At 39.5% G+C, this 19,454-nt stretch overlaps 2 protein-coding genes across 5 annotated transcripts; one reads left to right on the forward strand and one right to left on the reverse strand.

Annotated features, from left to right (window-relative positions):
* The first annotated feature begins 1,615 nt into the window (after positions 1 to 1,615).
* On the forward strand, positions 1,616 to 11,039 carry LOC132698599 (open rectifier potassium channel protein 1). The gene is made up of 6 exons (XM_060664790.1): positions 1,616 to 2,039; positions 5,978 to 6,151; positions 6,787 to 6,908; positions 6,965 to 7,187; positions 7,245 to 7,799; positions 9,726 to 11,039. The coding sequence occupies exons 1-6, from the start codon at positions 1,898 to 1,900 to the stop codon at positions 10,568 to 10,570; spliced, it is 2,061 nt and encodes a 686-aa protein (XP_060520773.1). The 5' UTR covers positions 1,616 to 1,897; the 3' UTR covers positions 10,571 to 11,039.
* Positions 11,040 to 11,237: 198 nt separating this feature from the next.
* LOC132698597 (ATP-dependent translocase ABCB1-like) lies at positions 11,238 to 19,382 on the reverse strand. 4 transcript variants are annotated; one of them, XM_060664788.1, is made up of 21 exons: positions 19,226 to 19,382; positions 18,997 to 19,042; positions 18,593 to 18,752; positions 17,808 to 17,933; positions 16,946 to 17,046; positions 16,719 to 16,890; positions 16,519 to 16,666; positions 16,288 to 16,460; positions 15,890 to 16,237; positions 14,925 to 15,299; positions 14,681 to 14,867; positions 14,508 to 14,623; positions 14,297 to 14,452; positions 14,140 to 14,244; positions 13,844 to 14,005; positions 13,590 to 13,793; positions 13,304 to 13,542; positions 13,092 to 13,251; positions 12,640 to 13,038; positions 12,447 to 12,593; positions 11,238 to 11,678 (listed from the first exon to the last, which is right to left on the reverse strand). In XM_060664788.1, the coding sequence occupies exons 1-21, from the start codon at positions 19,251 to 19,253 to the stop codon at positions 11,478 to 11,480; spliced, it is 3,753 nt and encodes a 1,250-aa protein (XP_060520771.1). In that variant the 5' UTR covers positions 19,254 to 19,382; the 3' UTR covers positions 11,238 to 11,477. The 4 variants fall into 4 exon arrangements, with proteins under 4 accessions (XP_060520771.1, XP_060520769.1, XP_060520770.1 ...); XM_060664786.1 differs by having other exon boundaries at positions 18,593 to 18,889; XM_060664787.1 differs by lacking the exon at positions 17,808 to 17,933 and having other exon boundaries at positions 18,593 to 18,889.
* Positions 19,383 to 19,454: the final 72 nt, after the last annotated feature.

Consider the following 19,454-nt stretch of genomic DNA (forward strand, 5'->3'; position numbering starts at 1 on the left):
CCATAATGCAAGATAAAAGTTCAAGGAAAAAAAGAGGATTTAATGCAACGAATGTTGATGACATCATAAGTAAATCCTTTAAAATATAAAGCATTATTTAAATTTATAATAATAATATTAATAATAATTTCATTGTATTCAATTGTTATCTAACATTACGTTAGCCAAAATTTTATTAGCTAATATTTATCAGTAGTGGACTAATCGCTAAGTAAAATAACGTTTATAATTTAAGTTTCCCCAATATCTTGGCAAGACCAATTGTACGATTTTCAATTATCCATGTCTCATCGGAACAAACAACATAAAATTGAAGGTTATGACCTGCGTTATCTTGCTTATAGGATCTTAAAAATGTAATCCTCTTAAAAGCTCTATCCTTGGATGATTTTTCTTCCAATTACAGTCTTTTCCTTTGAATAAACTACTTAACGATCATATTTAAAAGTTAAGTAAAGAACATAACGTTTTAAAATTGTGTTTTTTTACTGGAGTCTGTAAAACACCTAATTACACACCGATTTAGCGTGCGGGAAGCGTCGCTTTACCCCTTCAGTTTAGTTTCCCACGGATCCGAGCCACTTCGGACATTTCCAGCATTTTACCGCACGGGTTTGGGAGCAATCGGATGTGTTCGGAGATATTTCCCACACCTTGAATTTTGACATTTGTCAATTCTGACGATCATGTCATGTCGTGTTGTTTTGGGAAAATGTGCCCAAAAACTAAAGGTCGTGAAAAAAGTATATTATGCAACACGTTCGGTAAACTTTGTAACTCACTCGTTTATTAAACACTCGCTCCGCTCGTGTCAAATGAACTGGTGACTCAAACGCCGTTTACCGCACTTGTATAATATATTATTATTCCATTGTTTATATGACATATCCAATAATACATCTCTCTCTATCTAACGCACACAGTTAAAAAGAGACAACAATAGCAGAACCGATCCGAACAATCAATAAACGAATAGGTTTAATGGCAACTGGTAAATCATCTACATAAAATCACCCAACTTTCCCACTTTCTTCGACAAAGCCGAAACCTATAAACAGCATTTATCTGAGCTGTTCTAAAAAATACATAAACAACCCAAGGTATTAATAACAAACAAGATGCTTTAGTCGAGACGTCTGGTCTGCTTTGACAAGTAATGATTTATCTTCCATAACGGATATATAGCACTAAATCGTAGCATTTTTTGAAGTGGCAGATTTACGTGCATTAAGTGATTTAAATCTACTAGAAAGGAAAAATTAAAAAAAAAAGGGGGGCAACAGTCCGGATCTACCACTCCTTTCTCTAGAAAGGCGCAATGAGACCAACATTTCTTGTAGCACAACGTCAAGGTTCCTACAAATAGTCGCGTGAGAGGACACCCGGTATAATAGTTACTAATTTCACACCTTTAAGATCGGTTAATTAAGCGGTTAGTTTCAAACTATTACAAAGCTTATAGTACCCTAGCAGTCCGCTGGTTTTTCATATAGCGCGATGGGTTTCCATTACGGGTGTTTTTACCTATCTATCGCGCTCGTAGCACCACCACAAGGCTAAAATCGCTAATAGCGCTTGTATCGTTTTGCAAAGGTACTCAATTCGTACTTATCAAAGTCGTATGGACGAAGCCCGTTTCGTTTTTTCCAATTCTCCGTAAACGTTTATCTTTCGAGTGTTCCGTAAAATCGTTTGTGTGTGTGTGTGTGCGCGATGTTGTATATCTTAAACCAAAGATGCAAACACAATCGGCGGTTCTATAATACGATCCGAATAGAAAAGAACAATAGTCGCTCCACTCCTGCGATACGTCCGCGGTCCATCCTGCTACCTTTGTGTTTGGAAGAGTCCCCGCTTCCCGTACGTTTCGGGTAATCGGCGGTACGACATCAGAGAGATGTCGAAGAGACAGTGGTTCGTGTTGCTGTGCATATTCGTGCTGTACTTGTTGGTCGGGGCTTCGATATTTTTTTACGTCGAGTCCAAGGAGGAATTCAATAAGAACAGGAAAGAGAGGGCGGAAAAGAAACGCCTAGAAGGTATAGAAACTATTTTTTGGAAGCAATGTATAGGGTAGTTTCCCAAACTCATTGGCAAGATCAGATTCTATCCAGCGAATTAAATAATAGCCGATATTTAATTTAATTTAATTTTTAATCTTTAATTTATCAGGTCGTGACGAGAGGTTTGTTATAACTCACCAAAAGATATAAGTCATTGACAATACATATTTTAATTATTTTTTCCGAATTTAACTTAAACTTAAAACAGAACTTTTAGTTGTAGGTATAGAAACTATTTTTTGGAAGCAATGTATATTTAATTTATCTTCAATTTAAGTAATTTATCAGGTCGTGACGAGAAGTTTGTTATAAGTCGCTAAAAGATATAAGTCATTGACAATACATATTTTAATTTTTTTTTACAATTTGGTTAGTTTAACTTAAAATAGAACTTTTAGTTGTCTGAAATACTTATAGAGGACCACTTTAGAGCACTAATCACAACAAATTACAGCGCACTCGTTCTCTTTGTGCCTCCATTTTGCAAATCCATTTTACGAACGAAACCCCTCAATTGGCAAGGGTACAAACGGTAACTAAAAGCACAGCTTTTCTAAACTAACAAAAACTAAACTGTCTTGAAGATTTACGTATTTCCAGCACCGTAGGCAAAGAGGTGCATGAAAAACACGCTATAGTATTCTTAATTGTTATCTTAATTCAAAATGTCAAAAACCCTATTGAATATCTTCCGATAAAATTTCCATTAAATTTTAACAGCACTATATTTTTCCTAACGTTTTCATATAAAACTATCTTTGTTATAGGGGGTTTCAATGAAGTGAGGCTATGAAAAGCAATTTAAGGATATTTAAAAAAAAATTCACGTACCACAAAATAATCCTTTAAATTTCGTAGGGGACCTACTTGATGCTATTGATTTATTAGAGCGTATTTACAACGCAAACTACTATATTTTTACATGAAAATATTCAGAAAGATTTGAATTTCGAAAATTAATTTAAAAAAAAATAACGTTGATAATAATAATAAAACTAAAATAATTATTAATCTCATAATATTTTAGAAGTTTGAACGAATTTTTCAAATTTCAAAATTTTGAATAAAAAAATGGCTTACAATAAATTTTTCAAATAATTAAAAACTTTATCCAGTCCGTGATTTGTTTTCACTGCAATAGGCTCAGGTCTGACGTAGAGTAACGAGACATCCGACTTTATAGGAACTAAAATTCGATATAATTCAACTGATTCGGAACATTTGGTTCATAAATATTCGCTCAATAAAATATACCACGGCCGTGAAAAAAAAGGTAATAACACGAATATCTTTGTCCATTTAAATTATTCAATTTGCAGTTTCTAGTTTATTGGCAAAAGCGATTATAATTTTTTATGCTTCGGTTAGGAAACCGCATTTCTTTTAAACGAATCTGCGCTACATCCAGAAATCCGATATAGTGAGAAGCAAGCAGCCTTAGTCCGTTGAGAGATATTAGCAATTCGATTCAAATTCGATACGTTTTGCTATATACGTCGCGTGTGCTGTCGTCCTCGTTCTTCTTACATTTTAGTGTAGTCCGCTTGTGAGTTAGGCGGACCTTGTTTAACTGCGACTACTAAAGAAAACTGACAATGGAACCTGGTATTTGTACACGGTGACCAATTTGCAACCTCAATTTACATGGCTTTCTCGGATCCCAATTGAAAAGTTAGGCAAAAACATTTTTTAAACCGCACTTATTCACAATACAACATTCAATGAATGAAAATCTAAGTTTGACACACCTGCTTTTTGCTAGTCTCTACTGTAAAATACCAATATGCACTCATCAGAGAGTGCGAAAAATGCGACTTTAAGACATTAGCTTCATTAAACGTTTTGGTGCTTTAGTCCCGTATCGTGAGCGATGGAAGTTATCGGTAGATTTTAAACCCTAGTGTTATTTTGACCCTTGCCAATTCTGATCAGGTCACAACTCACTCAGTCATATATAGCTAGTGTTCGTAGAAAAAGCATAGTATGCAACACGTTGATAAACTTATTCAGTCACTCGTTTATTAAGCATTTGCTCAGCTGCGCTCAACCTTAACAGTTGATCATGTTTATACTACAAAATCTGCTAAAATTGCTTCGTAATCAAAATACAAAGTTCTATGAAATATTTTTTATTATTCATTATTTATTTTATAAATATTTGTTTTGTTTTTTTGAAATTCCCAAACAAGTCAGAGGAAATTTGATTTCTTTCTTTTTTTTGTAAGACTTTTGTACAATTTTGGTGGAAAAAAATAAAAATTTCAGTAGCCACAGTCCGATAATGAAAATCTTAACAAATCTGACAACGTCTTGTATGCAAAATTAGTGTTTTGGCAAACTGGACGGCAGATGATGTGGGACACCCACGAAATTGCCTAAAATTCTTTACCGATATTGGGTTTTCAAACACTGGTCATTTCGGTTCTTTGCGTCAGTAGAGTTGGATTTATTTTTTATCGCTTCCCGATATACATTGTGAAAAGCGTCGAAGTATTTCCATTTTTTGTTAAAGAACTTGGATATAAATAATTGGCTACTATTCACGTTAAAGTCATTTGTTCTTTCTGCCTTTCTGGTCAAATTTTTCTAGTATATCCGAATACGCCGGCAAAAAGTGTGCGTCCCAAAAAATAAGACGATTAGCATCGACAAAAGTTGGACAAACAAATGTAATTTGCCAATTTGAGTTTAATAAAATTAGCGCGGACGCAGCAGCATTTACGGACGCCATAAGTGTCCTAATTGATTTGTTCTTACGTAATGGGCGATAACGACTTGAACTAACGGCGACGAAACAAACAAAACCGTGGCTCGATAAATATTGGCTCGTTAGGATATAATACCGCGTCACAATGACAATAATTTTCTGGACGTTTGCAAAAAAAGCAAAAAAAACAATTACTCATGACCCAAATACTTTTTACTTCACAAGAGAATAAAATTATAAAATTCAATTGATTTTCAAATTTTGGTCGTTGACCAAGAACGGTCCCTAAGATTTTCTCGTCCTCAAAAACAAATTCTAGAGGACCTCAGATATGTTGAACTTTTATGTTATCGAGCTCTTACTTAAAACACATCTGGCTAGTCTAAAACTCACTTTGTGAAGTTCTGGTGTGCTTTTTATGCCGAACCCCAAAAATTATTTTATTTAATTGCTTTATTCTTGGCGATTTATTTGACGATTGAACTCTCATTAGGTGTAGTCTAAAGAAGACTTTATAAAATTAAGATAACAGCTTGCAGGCATCATTCATATTTCAAAGGAAATGAATTCACAGATTGCTTAGTCGGAACGAATTATTAATTATTTCAGATATTTTTTAACCTATTAACTATTCCTAATAAACTATTCCCAGTTCTGGTGGTATATTTGTGCTTACAAATCTGCTCTACTTAAAAAAAGTTGATTTAATTGTATTGTGCTTCTTGGAGACTTGGATATAGCGGATAACAGCGAACAAAGCCAGGTTGCAGCAGAGAATAATCAGCTTCATAAAATTGCAGAAGTAAATTTGTTATACAATTTGCAACTATGGAAGCGAGTTGGTTACGCAGACCTGAAAAATATCATAGTGGAAATCTCTTGAAAATAATACATCTGTTTTACAAAAACCACTTCAAAAAGCGCCTTGTTCATAACATTATAGAATCAAAATAAGCAATAACTTGTCACATTCTTTTCCTTTTCCTCATAAGAAACTTACTAACTATGAAAATTATGTTCATGACAAGACCAGAGCTCAGAAAGATTCCCCACAAGACGCCACTGAAACACCTAGCTCAGCTCGCCCAACAAACAAAAATTAACTCTTAAATCATTTTTTGAATTAATGAACATAATCTAAAATGATTATGCTTAAGTCTGTGAAATCCCGATGGCTTTTTTATAAATAGCGAATTTATGATTTCAGGTCTGCTGATCGAGCACTTCCAGGGGAACTACTCGGCCCGAATGGACCTGTTTCTGAGCCTGAGCGAATATTGCGGCAAACCGTTCACGGCCTCGTACAACGATGATCCTATCGTGGACAAATGGGACTTTTATCATTCGTTATTTTTCGTAATAACGGTCGTGAGTACTATCGGTAAGAATTGCTATCGGCATGTTTCACGTTTTATCTGGCGCGTGATCTGATATTGCAATGTATGTTGGTTGGATATGTCTCTAGAGGTGATAAGGCAAACGACCCCATCATCCAAGTCTCGAATTCTGTCGTAGTTTAAATTTGCGTCAACTAGATGTTTTGTTGACGATTTCAAAACCACGAAAACAGTAGATACTGATCGACTCGAAACTACTAATTAATGCCAAAGCAAAATACTTAACCACGAGTGAAATTGATTAATTAGTTGCCTAATCAAAATAGGGTCATCGAAATATTCGTAATCTCCGAGCCAGAGTACTCGTAAGCGATAGCGTTGAATGACATCCAAACCAGCTGAAACAAGCTTCTCATTACCATGCTCTAAAACCATTTCTTTTTTCTTCTTTCTTGAAGCCACTGATGATAAATATGTATATCTATAAATCGTTGAAGCGTATTTTCTTTTCACTTAAATGTCAAGAAATACATTGTTTACTGTTACCTAAAGGTCATACCTACGTCAATTGTATGATAACGATATATTTTTGTAAATACCACGCGAGTTATGTCTATAATTACGGCGTCGACGATAAGGGGAACGCATAGCAATACTTTAACAACACTTATCATTCTAGGATATGGAAATTTGGCACCCACCACGATGTTTACCCGAATATTTATGATATTCTATGGTCTGATAGGTATCCCGATGAACGGCATAGTGATCTTCACGCTCGGAGAGTTTTTCGGCAACTCGGTGAGCCTAAACCAACTCCCACTAACAGGCGCGTGATAACACGAACTCTTTTCCAGTTCACCAAGTTGTACCAGCGATGGAAAAAGACCAGACTGGACTACGACACTGCCAAACTGGGTCTCGTAGGTCAGGTTGTACTCTACTTAGTACCGGGGTTTACGTTCTTCGTGTTTCTTCCGTCGACCATCATGACCGTGTTCGAAGGCTGGGAGTACGACGTGTCGGTGTATTATGCCTTCGTGTCTCTCAGCACCATCGGCTTTGGGGACTACGTAGCAGGTACCGTATTATCCGTAAATCACAGAAACGAAACCCAAGAGGCGATTCTCTTACAAGGTGTCAACGATGTGAACCACTTCGGACCGTATTACAAAATCTACCAGCTGTTCCTCCTCGTCTGGATCATTTTCGGGATGGGATACCTCGCGATGATACTGAGCTTCATCTCGCGAGGCATGCGGAGCAAAAAAATCCAGCAGATCGAGCATATGCTTAGCGAAAACATAAAACCGAAGAAGATCCGCGAAGAGCTCCGCTCTATACTTCACGAGTTGTTGTTTTTGAAAGTAAAGCCGATCTACAAGGACGAAGCGGAAGTAGTACCGCCGCATACCATCGGCAGGAGTCAGAGCTGCCCGGACCTGGAGCTCTATTCGAAACACTCTCCTTCCGCGGTTAGAAAACGCGCAATGTCCGAATGCTACAGGTCAGCAGCTTCGGTCAAGGTGCAATCGGATACGGACCTGGACCGTATAGACAAGGAACGGACGTTCGGGTCAGTCAATCGGTTCCTTGACCAGACAGGCTTGCTGTTCAAAGTGGTGAACGCGCTCAGCGCGGAATCCCTGGAGGAGGTCGGCAATGCCGCCATCAATCGCAACTTCGAACTGAGTAAGCCCTTTCTCATTCGTCGTGTTCAAAAATCGATCTTGAGTCTCGGTGCTTTCTCATTGATTCAATTCATCTCAGCTTCTAATGAGTAAAATCTCTTTTTTATCTGTTCTCTTTTCTAACTAGAACATTCTAAGGGTCCAGATTGGAATGTTCAGAGTTCACCCCTTTTGATTACCGGGTTGCGCAGAAGCGTGTTGAAAATGACCGAAAATACCAGTTAAACGGGAGCAGTGTCCCATATTTAAAGCTGCATGATACAACATTCTTGATGGTGTGATTCCGTAGATAATATTAAGAAATTATGTCTGCAATCGCTTTCTTTTACAGGATGTTGGAATTTACAAAAAAAAGCTGCTTCTTCTTCTTCTTCTTCTTTGTCAAAATTGGATAGAGAATACAGAGAAACGCAATGTGAAAATATTTTAATTGAAAAAATGGTACGCCACTGCTTTTAGTATTTCTCGACTTTGCGTAGTGTGTGATATATTTTCTAAATTTTTATTTAATTGGTAGTTATACTTTGAAATATATATTTTTTATTTTGTATTACTTTGTGGTTTGTTGATATGCATATAAATGCTTTTTTGTTTTTTCTATGCATCGGGGGCCTCTGCCAAACAACTAACAAAATACATAAAGCAATTTCAATTGAAAATGACAAAATAACCATTTCGAGCACTCAGTATATCCACATAAAACGATTGCCGACCTACATTGATAAACACAATCTTCTTAAAATCATACACGTAACAGGATCTAATGATTGTCAAGAAACGCCAGGCCTACGGCATTGAAGTTTAACAGGAAGGGAGAGTCTTGGGAATAGTAATATTATGCGACAAATGTGGTAAACGGCATTTGAGTCACGAATTTATTTGGCACGAGCGGAGCGCAGCGTAGGGCAGCGGAGCGACTATTTAATAAACAAGTGACTTAAAAAGTTTACCAAACGTGTTGCATACTATACTATTTCTATGCCCGTTAGTTTTTCGGAAAATTTTTACAAAACAACACGTATAAATCTCCGAAAACATCCGATTGCTCAAAGTCGAACGGTAATATACCGGAAATGCCCGAAGCGGCTCGGATCCGTATTCCTTTCAATATTTTTAATGACAATGATTTTCGAAAACATTTGTTGAACAAATTTATTCATTTTGATTTATATCGTAGTATCTCATATTGCTCCATAGCGGATAATTTATAGATATAATAGTAAAAAACTATAAGTAAATATCAACTTCTGACGTAAACCTCTTTATTTTTGAGCTCCGGGTCATTGTTGGAGCAAATTTGACAAATTAGACTTACTTTTACGAGAAGCACTTTTTTCGCATAAGGCCACCTACGACGTTTGACCACTTAGGCATGATGTTTCGAATGTTTGTATAGAAAAAGATATGGCAAAAAAGTTATTTTTTTCTCAAGACCCTTATGACAGTTCAAAAAGTAACACGTTTGTGACATATTAACGAAACACCTTGAATATTTTGTTACTGGCAGCTGTCAAAACGACATTTTTCACTTTTTACAAGTTGCATATATATCTCGGAAACGGCTTGAAATATAGATTTTGTCCAAGAATATGCTTTTGCAAAAGAAAAAACTTTTCTAGTGTGAAGTCAAAAAAGTTTCAGCCTTACAGGGTAAAAATATTTTTAAAAAAAACTACAAGGGTTTTCAAGGTTAGTCAAGGTTCAAAGTAAAGTATTCGGATTCTCCATTATAGTTTGCAGAAATGAGAATGAGCCTTCTATTTGTCCAAGCACCTTCATTAAACCCATCTTTTATAGCATTACCCATGTAGTGCTTCTTCAAACTTGGCAATATATCGAGTTTGACTCTTAAGGTAACTGTTTAAATTAATTGCCATCAAGACAGTACTTTACCACATTCTTACCACATTCTTACACATTCTTACAGGCGCCACTGCGGTCGAAGAAAAACCCCCGCCGGATCCCATCTCGATGAAGCCGAAGAGAAGACGCGCTATCAGCGACATCAGACCCCCGAAGATTTTCTCACTAGGCATCACTAACGACAACACTTGGTACGGCGCAGACGCAGACCACGCCATCATGGAGTACCGCAAGCGCTACGGTACCAACTACACCCCGGAGGTACGCAAGGTGGATCGTCAGAATATGTTCAAACGTATTCGAAGGCGTTTGATGTCGAGGGACGAGACGAGCTCTGACGTGGAGAAGCAGGACATTACAAGACGCAGGATGTCAGCCCCGTCGACCCAGCAGGACAACATACTCGAACAGACGTCCATCGCCGACTTCATTAGAGCGTTGTCGGTGGTGACGTCTTCTGAGGCGTTGATACCACGCGAAAATAATGAAGAAACGATGTCGCCCAAGAGTCGCAGGCAAGGCATCATCGCCAACATACGTAGGAGACCGTCTATGATCAGCGAGGTGCACCCCGTGCCCGAGCAACTGAGTCGCAGGAGGTTTTCGTTAAGGCCTCCCGACGAAGACGTCGGAAGGAAGAAGGAGGCGATTCGCAAGATATCGTTTTTCGACAGACGGAACTCGTTGCTTCTCGAACCATCGATACCACCGACGGTGGAAGAACACCAACCTTACACGCAACAACCTCCTCAACCACCGCAGAGGTTCGGCGAAAGCTGTTTGTACAGGAGCACGCGAGGTACGAGAAGCGGAAGAACGATTTCGCCGCCCCCTTACGAGGAAGCGACTTCTCAGGCGGAGACGTCGCAACGGAGGAAGTTTTCCGTGAGAACTATACGCGAGAGTTAAGTTTATCCATCTGAAGAGGACATCGCAACTCACGATTCGAAATTTCATCGTATATAGACTCGCCGTTAAATTTATCGATCCATTATACCTCTTTCGGGTATGGTGGAGTAAGCTGGTTAGGAGAATAGTTGAGCAGTGCAAGATGAGAGTGTCATCTTAGACTAAAGTCCAACTGTTGGTATTTATTCAGGGTCTAGCGTGTTGAGGACCGTATAAAAAATGATAGCTCTGCACCTTATTCTCAGTTCCGCTCTATAATGATTGACAATGGAAGTTTGAATTACCAGTCCCGATCTTAATCGATCTTAACGTCATGTAAGTTTAAATACTGGATATGCGCGCAAGTGGTGGACGTTTATAAACCAAAAACATTAAATCGATAGAAATCTTGTAAATTTTGACAATTTTTTAGGTGAAGTTTATGTGTGACGTTTCACATTTCTGAAAATCTTTTCGCTTTGCATCAAACAAAACTGCTATTATGGGATTAGTTGTATCCTAGAAAATCGCCAAAAATTGCAAGTACGGCTTTATCTTGTGTAGTATAATGTCATCGATGCGATTGCTGTGATTGTGAAGAACTCATTGCGGAGTGACGGAAGTTCTCATAGCCAAGCTCCAGGTTGCGATTTATTAGATTAGTCTTCGATTTTCGTTGTAGAAAAAGTTAAAAAAAGTCTGGCGCAAGCTTGGAGTATTATTTTAATTGTAAAAACTAAATAAATTTTGATTAAAATTAGGGACAGATTTTTTCGTTGATCATTTTCATCATATGCCGGACGATTTGTTTAAAAATTGCAGAAGGTAAACTGTGTTGTTCAAATACAATAAGAATCTATTAAATAGGGGTTTTCTATTAAATGAAACTACTCATCAGCGCCGCCACATGGCCGAGTTAGCGAGTCGTTTAACCCTGACCGGACTGAAGCTTATAGTAGTCAAAGTACAATCCCTTCCTCTCGAGTAGCTCCGTATGGGTGCCCGTCTCGGCGATTTTTCCCTCTTTGAGGACGCATATCAAATCAGCCGCTTGGATAGTCGTCAATCTGTGAGCTATCGTGATACACGTCCGTCCTTGTCTAGCATTATCCAGGGCTTCCTGCACAATCTATAACAAATGTAAAAAAGTGCGGGAAAATTAAATACTAACAAAACAAAAAATTAAAAACATTCATAAATTTAATTTAGAGGGAAAATTCTACCAAAGAGTGGAATTTTCTTAACATGGAAATGGTAAAATTCTTCGAACATCGAAAATAATAAACATAAGAAAATGAAAAGCCAAGAGCGATAAATTGCCAAAGAAAACTTCTAAGTAAAATTCTGGCGATAGCTGAACATTTTTCAAGAAAAAAAATTATGCGTTTTGGTTTTTAGTTTTTATGATTAAATTAAAAAGGATTAAGTGTAACATAAAGATAAGTTTTTCGGCAAAAACTTTTGTTTTTTATTTGTTATTGTTGTTAAAAACGGGAACAATTTATAACAACAAAAAGCAAGTATACTGCCTGAAGTTGCATAAACGAAACAAAGCGATATCTAAATGCATACAGTGCGATTAAATTATACTGGGATAAGCAGGTTATTGGCATGTAACTCGCTAGTAAAAAAATCAAAACTTTGAGAATAAAGAATTTTCACGGAAACCAAATTCTTCTAGAAGACGGGAATGCGAATCAAATAGATATAGAAAAAAGTAAAAACATGCGCAAAGGAAAAAAGAAAATTAAAAAAACAAGGTGTAATAAATAACCGAGGGAATGTGGTGCACAATGGTAAAAATCCTGCAAAAACATGAACTGCCTAAAGTGTAAGAAAACATTATTCTTAAACTCGTGGAAAATCTCTTGCAAAACCCACTCAAAAAATGTACTACCTTCTCGCTTTCGTTATCTAACGCTGACGTGGCCTCGTCGAGAAGCAAAATCCTCGGATTCCTCAGCAACGCTCTCGCTATAGCAATCCTCTGCTTCTGACCTCCGGAAAGCTGCGTGCCTTTTGAACCCAGACGCGTTTCATAGCCCTGCAAGGCCGTATTACTTCTTGACTTGCAATAATTACAGACTTACCAGCGGGAGACTGGCGACAAAGTTATGAATGTTGGCCGCCTTCGCCGCCAACTCAATCTCCTTCTTCCTCACGCTCCGATTCCGCACGCCGTAACCGATATTCTCCGCTATCGTTCTGTCGAAAAGATTGGGTTCCTGCGACACGATACCCAGATGGAACCTAAGCGATTCCAAAGTCACGTGTTTGATGTCGTCCCTGTCTACCAATACGTCGCCGTATGTGGGATCGTAAAACCTCTCCAGAAGCTGGATAATTGTAGACTTTCCGCATCCGCTAGCTCCTACTAAAGCTACTGTTTTTCCTTCCATTATCGACAGGTCAATACCATCAAGCACCTGCACTGAGGGTCTAGTAGGGTAAGAAAAATGAACCTTTGAAAATTCCACGCACCCCTTGTCCTAAAATCTAGCGAGGTCAACTGGGGATACCCTCTCTCTACCGCACAGCTTACCCATTCCGCTTTGTCTGCCTCTGGTTCGTTTCGGACTTCTGGTATACGTTTGATTAGGTGGAAAATCCTCGCTGCGGCGGTTAAACCCTTTTGCATATTCGAAGAAAAGGTGAGCGCGTTCCCTATCGACCATGATCCCGATATAATAACCTCCAGAACCCTGAAACGTTCACATAGTATAGGCCCGCCTAAATGTTATCTTCACCAAGTACTTGAAAATGGTCGCGCTGTCGACGTGAGCAACCACGACGAGCCTGGACCCATAAGTGAGTCCGGCTGCGTAGGTGAACATCAGACTGCGTGCGCATCCCATGATAAATCCGCGCAGGTGGCATCTCTTGAACCCCATCTTAATACAGATTGAGAGCTCTACGTTGTAGGCGTCGCAAAATATGTGTTCGCAGCCAAGAGATTTCACCGTTTTGATGTTTTCAATGGCCTCAACTGCAACCTGAACACTTGCATCGACAAAAGCTGTAACAACATGGCTACGCTTACCTTTGCGGACTTCTCGAGCAACTTTTGGGTCTTGGTGGAGTCCGATTGGATCGACTTTCGCTCATAGTACATCGAGAAAAGTATCAGGGGATAGAACGCCAGGACGACCAGGGTCAACCTCCACTCGAGATACATGCCGAAGATGATGGAAAGAGCCAAAGTAGACAGGGAGTTTATTATTATACCAATCCTCGAACCTCCAGCCTGAGGGAACCATTTAATACTGTTGTTTCCTTCACCCGAGATTTACTTACTCCTTGAACGCTAGCCGCATCTCCGGAGAGTTGGGCGCACAACGCTCCTACTCCGTTCTCTTTCCTATCGAACCACGCCATTTCTTGTTTGAGCATCGCCTCGAACGTCCAGTTCCGCAAGCGGTACGTTAAGATTTCTCCCGCGTATCCGAAAGCGAAAAACTAAAGCATTTGATGTTATTAGGGTTGCAAATACAATGCATGTGCTACCGAGATTCGAAAGCGTAAACTACATGGGTGTCTAGAACTCTAAAACTGCCATTGACCTTCTTTAATAAACCATAAGTGCATCGCACCTGTAGGAACATAGATATTCCGGTGGCTATCCCAAGATAGAGAAAATATAAGCAAAATTGATTGGCCTGCCACCTAAGCAGCTCGTCATCCACGACAACAAGCACCTAAAACAAACGTAGTGGTCCCACCACCGCATATTTTGAGGCAGTAACTCACTCCCAGTATGTCCCCGAAAACTAAACCATATATGGGTAAGGATGCACCGTTCAAAACCGACGCCAGACAACCAGCTGAAAGGGCCAACCATTCGCGGGAGTTTGTCTTTAAGATTTTGGTAATAACCTGGAAGGAGCTCAGCTCTTCAGTTTCTTCCTGCAAATATTCCAAGCTAACTTCTGTGATGGGGAAAAACAATATAGTACCATACCTCGACAACTTCGGTATCCGCGTCGTCTGAATCACTGCCGTAGCCACTGTGAGAACTGAAGGTCATGCTCTTAACTCTGGAGGATTTCCTTGTTTGGACCTCATTGATTTTGTCGTCTTGGAGTTTGAAAATAGATAAAGCAATTGGTAAGTAGTGGTTGGGAAAATTATTACCTTCTCTATTTAATTCGGTATACCCTTGGGAGTTGATCATTTTAGAATACGCCCCCTTAGCCTCCATCATTTGCTGATGGGAACCTTCTTCCACGACGCGACCTTGATCGAAAACTATAATTCTGTCGGCGTTCCTGATGGTCGACAACCGATGAGCCACCACAATTTTAGTGCACGTGTAGTCGATCTAGAATCATGCTTCACCTCAATATTATTACTCTTTAATGTCTCTAAAAACGCATACCGAATCCAGAGCCATTTGTACTTCGGCCTCGTTCTCGGTATCGAGAGCGGATGTGGCTTCGTCGAGAAGCAATAAACTAGGGTGTTTGATAAGAGCTCTGGCTATGGCGATGCGCTGCTTCTGACCTCCGGAGAGTTGCGCCCCTCTTTCGCCGATAAGGGTCTGGTAGCCGTTAGGCAAATTTTGAATGAACCTATGGGCGTTCGCCTTCTTCGCAGCCCGTACGATTTCTTCGGTGCTGGCGTTGAGTTTACCGTAACGTATGTTCTCGGCTATCGTTGTAGCGAACAGCGACGGCTCTTGACTAACCACTCCTACGTTTTTTCGCAGGTGACTCAAGTTAACTTGTTTCAAATTCACACCGTCTATTAAGATCTGGAAAAGGTGCCATCTCCAAAATTGTTAGTATATCAAACAGATAAATTGGGGCGACCAGATCCCGAATAGTCGGTCCAAAACCAAAATCCAGCACCTATTTCCCCGCACCGCAGTCGTTGCTATTAAGAATCGGAATCCACGGTGGATTTCATTTCTCGTCGTTTATTTTGTGCAGTTAGATACTGGGTGCGTGCAAAAGTGAGCCAATTTAATTTTGTGGGTTTCGTGGATCGGTTCAATCATACCCATCTGTTAGCCGCAGCGCTGATGTCTGTATTGCAAGACTATGTATGTATATATATATATATATATATATATATATATATATATATATATATATATATATATATATATATATATAGTTCAATTAATATAACATGGTGGTTAGTGGTCTCCTTAAATAGGATAACTGAGTATGTGTGCATGTGTTGGAGGATATTTATTAGTAAATTTAATTAGTTAAGGTCTGGCGAACATTTTAGGCAAATATTAAAACGGATTCTTGTAACGATCTTGCAATTTTTTTTGTAGAACAATCATTTTAATATGAAAAGCTAATTTTTTTAAAACTACGATAAATGACTTACGCATCCCGAACTCGGATCGTAGAACCTTTGGAGTAGCTGGATAATGGTAGATTTGCCGGAACCCGAGTGACCCACCAGAGCGATCGTCTCCCCAAACTTAATTTGCAGATTAACGCCTCTCAGCACCTGTATTTCTGACCTCGAGGGGTACCTGAACCCGACGTTGCGCAGCACCACATCAGACTTGAAGTTGGGTTTCTTGCCAGCGTTTTCTTTCTTATGAATGAGCGGCTTACTATCCAAGATGGAGAACACCTTGACGGCTGCCCCCCGAGCCATACCGAACACTTCCAGGAACGGAGCGATGTTACCAAAGTTCCAGGTGGCTATCAACGTAGCGAAGAATACCTTCAAGACTTCGGTGCAGGCGAGAAAATGTGGCTGAACTTAAAACTCACCCCTATCATGTTACCGGGAGTATATACCCGCTGCTCAATCGGTATTGCGCGTTCTTCGATCACCAGTCCGATACCATACCAAAAGGCAAGCGCGTAACACGAGTATGTCAAGAACCAAATGAAACCCTGATTGATGGCGTTAAACAGACACTTCTTCATGTTATTGTCTTTGGCTAAAACGAGAGCATATCGCGGTTGATATTGATTAAACGCACCGCCTTTCCCACTTACCTTCTTTCACGTATGTTTCGTATCTTTTGCACTCTCTCTCTTGCCCCTCAAACGCCACTACTGTTCTAATAGAGCTGAGTACCTCCTCGGCAACAGAACCCGCCCCACTGTAAGCTTGCATCTCTTGTTTACAGTATTTAGCGGACAGCTGGCATGTCGCACATTATTCGAGTACGCCTCTGTATTATAAATCTACTTACCCAACTTATCACGCCCATCACTAAAAGCTGAATGGGAAACGCCGCTAAACAGACCAAAGCCAGTTTCCAGCCCTTGATCAGAGCCCATATAAGACCCGAAGCGAAAGTGGAGAAGAAGAAGAGGCACGTGCCGACTTTGTCACCGATGCCTTCTTCGATTTTGGGAATGTTGCTGCGGAGAATACGCGTTACGCGACCAGTCTGCTATAGCGGTGCTACGACCTTACTCCGTAATTACGCTGGCGAAGTCGCCCGTTTGATTCTGGTCGTACCAGCCGATGTCCTGGTTCAGCGTCTTCTCCAGAAATTCTTTGCGCATTTTGAACGTCTGCCAAAGCAGGACGAATGTATGAGATAAAATTACAAAAAAACGAATTTCTAATTTCGAAAAACTATCTTCATCCGCAGGTTAGATCAACATCAACAGTTAGGAGAGTTCTCCCAAAGCCTACCCTTTAGTTCGACCCAGACGAAAACGTACCCTGGATAAACTCTCCCGTTTCATACGCCCGGCATTCCAATCGTGGTTTCCTACGTCTGCTGCCAATTTGGCATATGGGTTTTAGGGTAATTCGCTGGCGGATCAGGTTTTCATTGCCTATGAGTAGTTTCGTTCCATTCCTTGATTGCAGGCTTTGGCAAGGGAGTTAGAGACCCCACTAAGAACGTTCTGGTTCGATCATACCCCTTAAAAAGTTTTCGCAGGCTACTTTGTCGGCGCTTTTGTATCTTGATAGATTTCTTGCCTTGGTATGTATAATAGCGCTGTGATTGATTATGACCCAAAACTTGTCCAATGGAAAGGAAATTTTCATTTTCATTCTATATTCGTGGATTCCGACTCCTATTGTGTTCTTATTAGAGGACCATTCTTCCAATCTTCTCTGATGGGGATGTGTATGTGTATCATCGTGTTTGTTGTAATGATCAATTTGGATATTATCAATAGCAATAAATTTAAGGAACCCAATCGCATGTTACCAAAATGTATTTCTGGTGTGTTTTATTACCTGTCTGATAATTGATTGATGATGATGTTAACTTTGGGAACCACAAATCTGTTCCAAGATAAAAAAATAATATATTGACCTGCCTAAGAGAACTGTATGAGAATGCCATCCCCGTAATGTAAGTGGCGACGATAATGGCAAGGGCGTACCAGTCGATGTCCTGGTTCAGCGTCTTCTCCAGAAATTCTTTGCGCATTTTGAACGTCTGCCAAAGCAAGACGAATGTATAAAATAAAATTACAAAAAAGGGAATTGGCGTTTTTCAAACATGTCGGGCTAAAAAAACTATAATTGTCCGCCGGTTACATCAACGTTGTTGTTATCAATGACAGATAGGAGAGGTCTCCCGTTTCATACGCCCTTCTTGGCAAAATTTCCATTCATTGTTTCCTTCCGGCATTCCAATCGTTGCTTCCTAGGTCTGCTGATTGGCAGCTTTGGCAAGAGAGTTAGACACCCCACTAAGAATTTTCTGGTTCGATCATGCCTCTTAAAGAATTTTTGCAAGCTATTTTGTGGGCGCTTTTGTATCTTAATAGATTTCTTGCCTTGCTACTTATAGTAGCGCTGTGATCGATTACGATCGACAACTTGTCCAATTAAAAGGAAATTTTCATTTTCATTCTGCGTTCGTAGATTCCGACTCCTATTGTGTCTTTATTAGGGGACCATTCTTCCAGTCGTCTCTGATGGGGATGTGTAGCTCATCGTGTTTGTTGTAATGATCAATAGCAATAAATTTAAGGAACTCACTCGCATGTTACCAAAATGTATTTCTGGTGTGTTTCATCATGATTGATTAATGATGATGTTAATTTTGGGGACCACAAACCTGTTCCAAGATAAAAAAAATAATGTACTGACCTGCCTAAGAGAACTGTATGAGAATGCCACCCCCGTAATGTAAGTGGCGACGATAATGGCAAGGGCTGCAGCGCAGGTACGGATGGAAAAGTCCAGAATACCGTCGTACAAGTATTCGACAGCTCTCTCTCGGTTTGCGTCTGTAGCGTTGAATTCAATGCTAGTAAAATAGTTCACCATAATTCCAGAAGCGTCCCCGAACAAGATCATCATGTACGGTTGCAAAATTCCGCACACTACTGATCCCAATGTGCCGATTAGTATTAATATTTTGTCCAATGGTGTGGCGAATGTGTACTAAAAACTAGGCGTTGTTACTACTATCAATATACAAAGTCAACAGTGTCTGTAAACTTGCGACCAACTTTTAATGGTAAGTTACCGACGACGTCATCGTAACTTACCAGTTTATAGTATGGCACCATGTCGTCTTTCGTTTTTTCATCGTTTCTAAAAGTTAAATTTCTATAAAAGTTTTTTATCACAAAAGTTTTATCTCAGTGGATCCCGAAGATAGATCATAGATATCATTTATAGAAGTATTTCAATTTTGCATGTGTAGTATCGAAGGAAAACTTAATATTGGATTAATCGGTACCAAAGAAAAAAATGATCGCATCCCAAATTACTTACGGTTTGGTTTGTTGTTTGGATGTTTCATTTTTATCTCGTGCCATTCTGAGGCTTTATCTGCAGTGTTTATTTTTCACCAGATATGCAGCATTCGGTTTATTTTCACGTATGAACAAAATCTGTGTCTGTTAATAGTGGAACATCTTAAACAATTGGCGCTTCATTTATACTTAATTGCAGAAATGCATGCGATTCGAGATGTTTATTGACGCGGTCAGTGGCGCGTTCT

Source organism: Cylas formicarius, unplaced genomic scaffold (assembly GCF_029955315.1).
Source record: "Cylas formicarius isolate icCylForm1 unplaced genomic scaffold, icCylForm1.1 PGA_scaffold_2__14_contigs__length_35257938, whole genome shotgun sequence".
Taxonomy (NCBI): domain Eukaryota; kingdom Metazoa; phylum Arthropoda; class Insecta; order Coleoptera; family Brentidae; genus Cylas; species Cylas formicarius.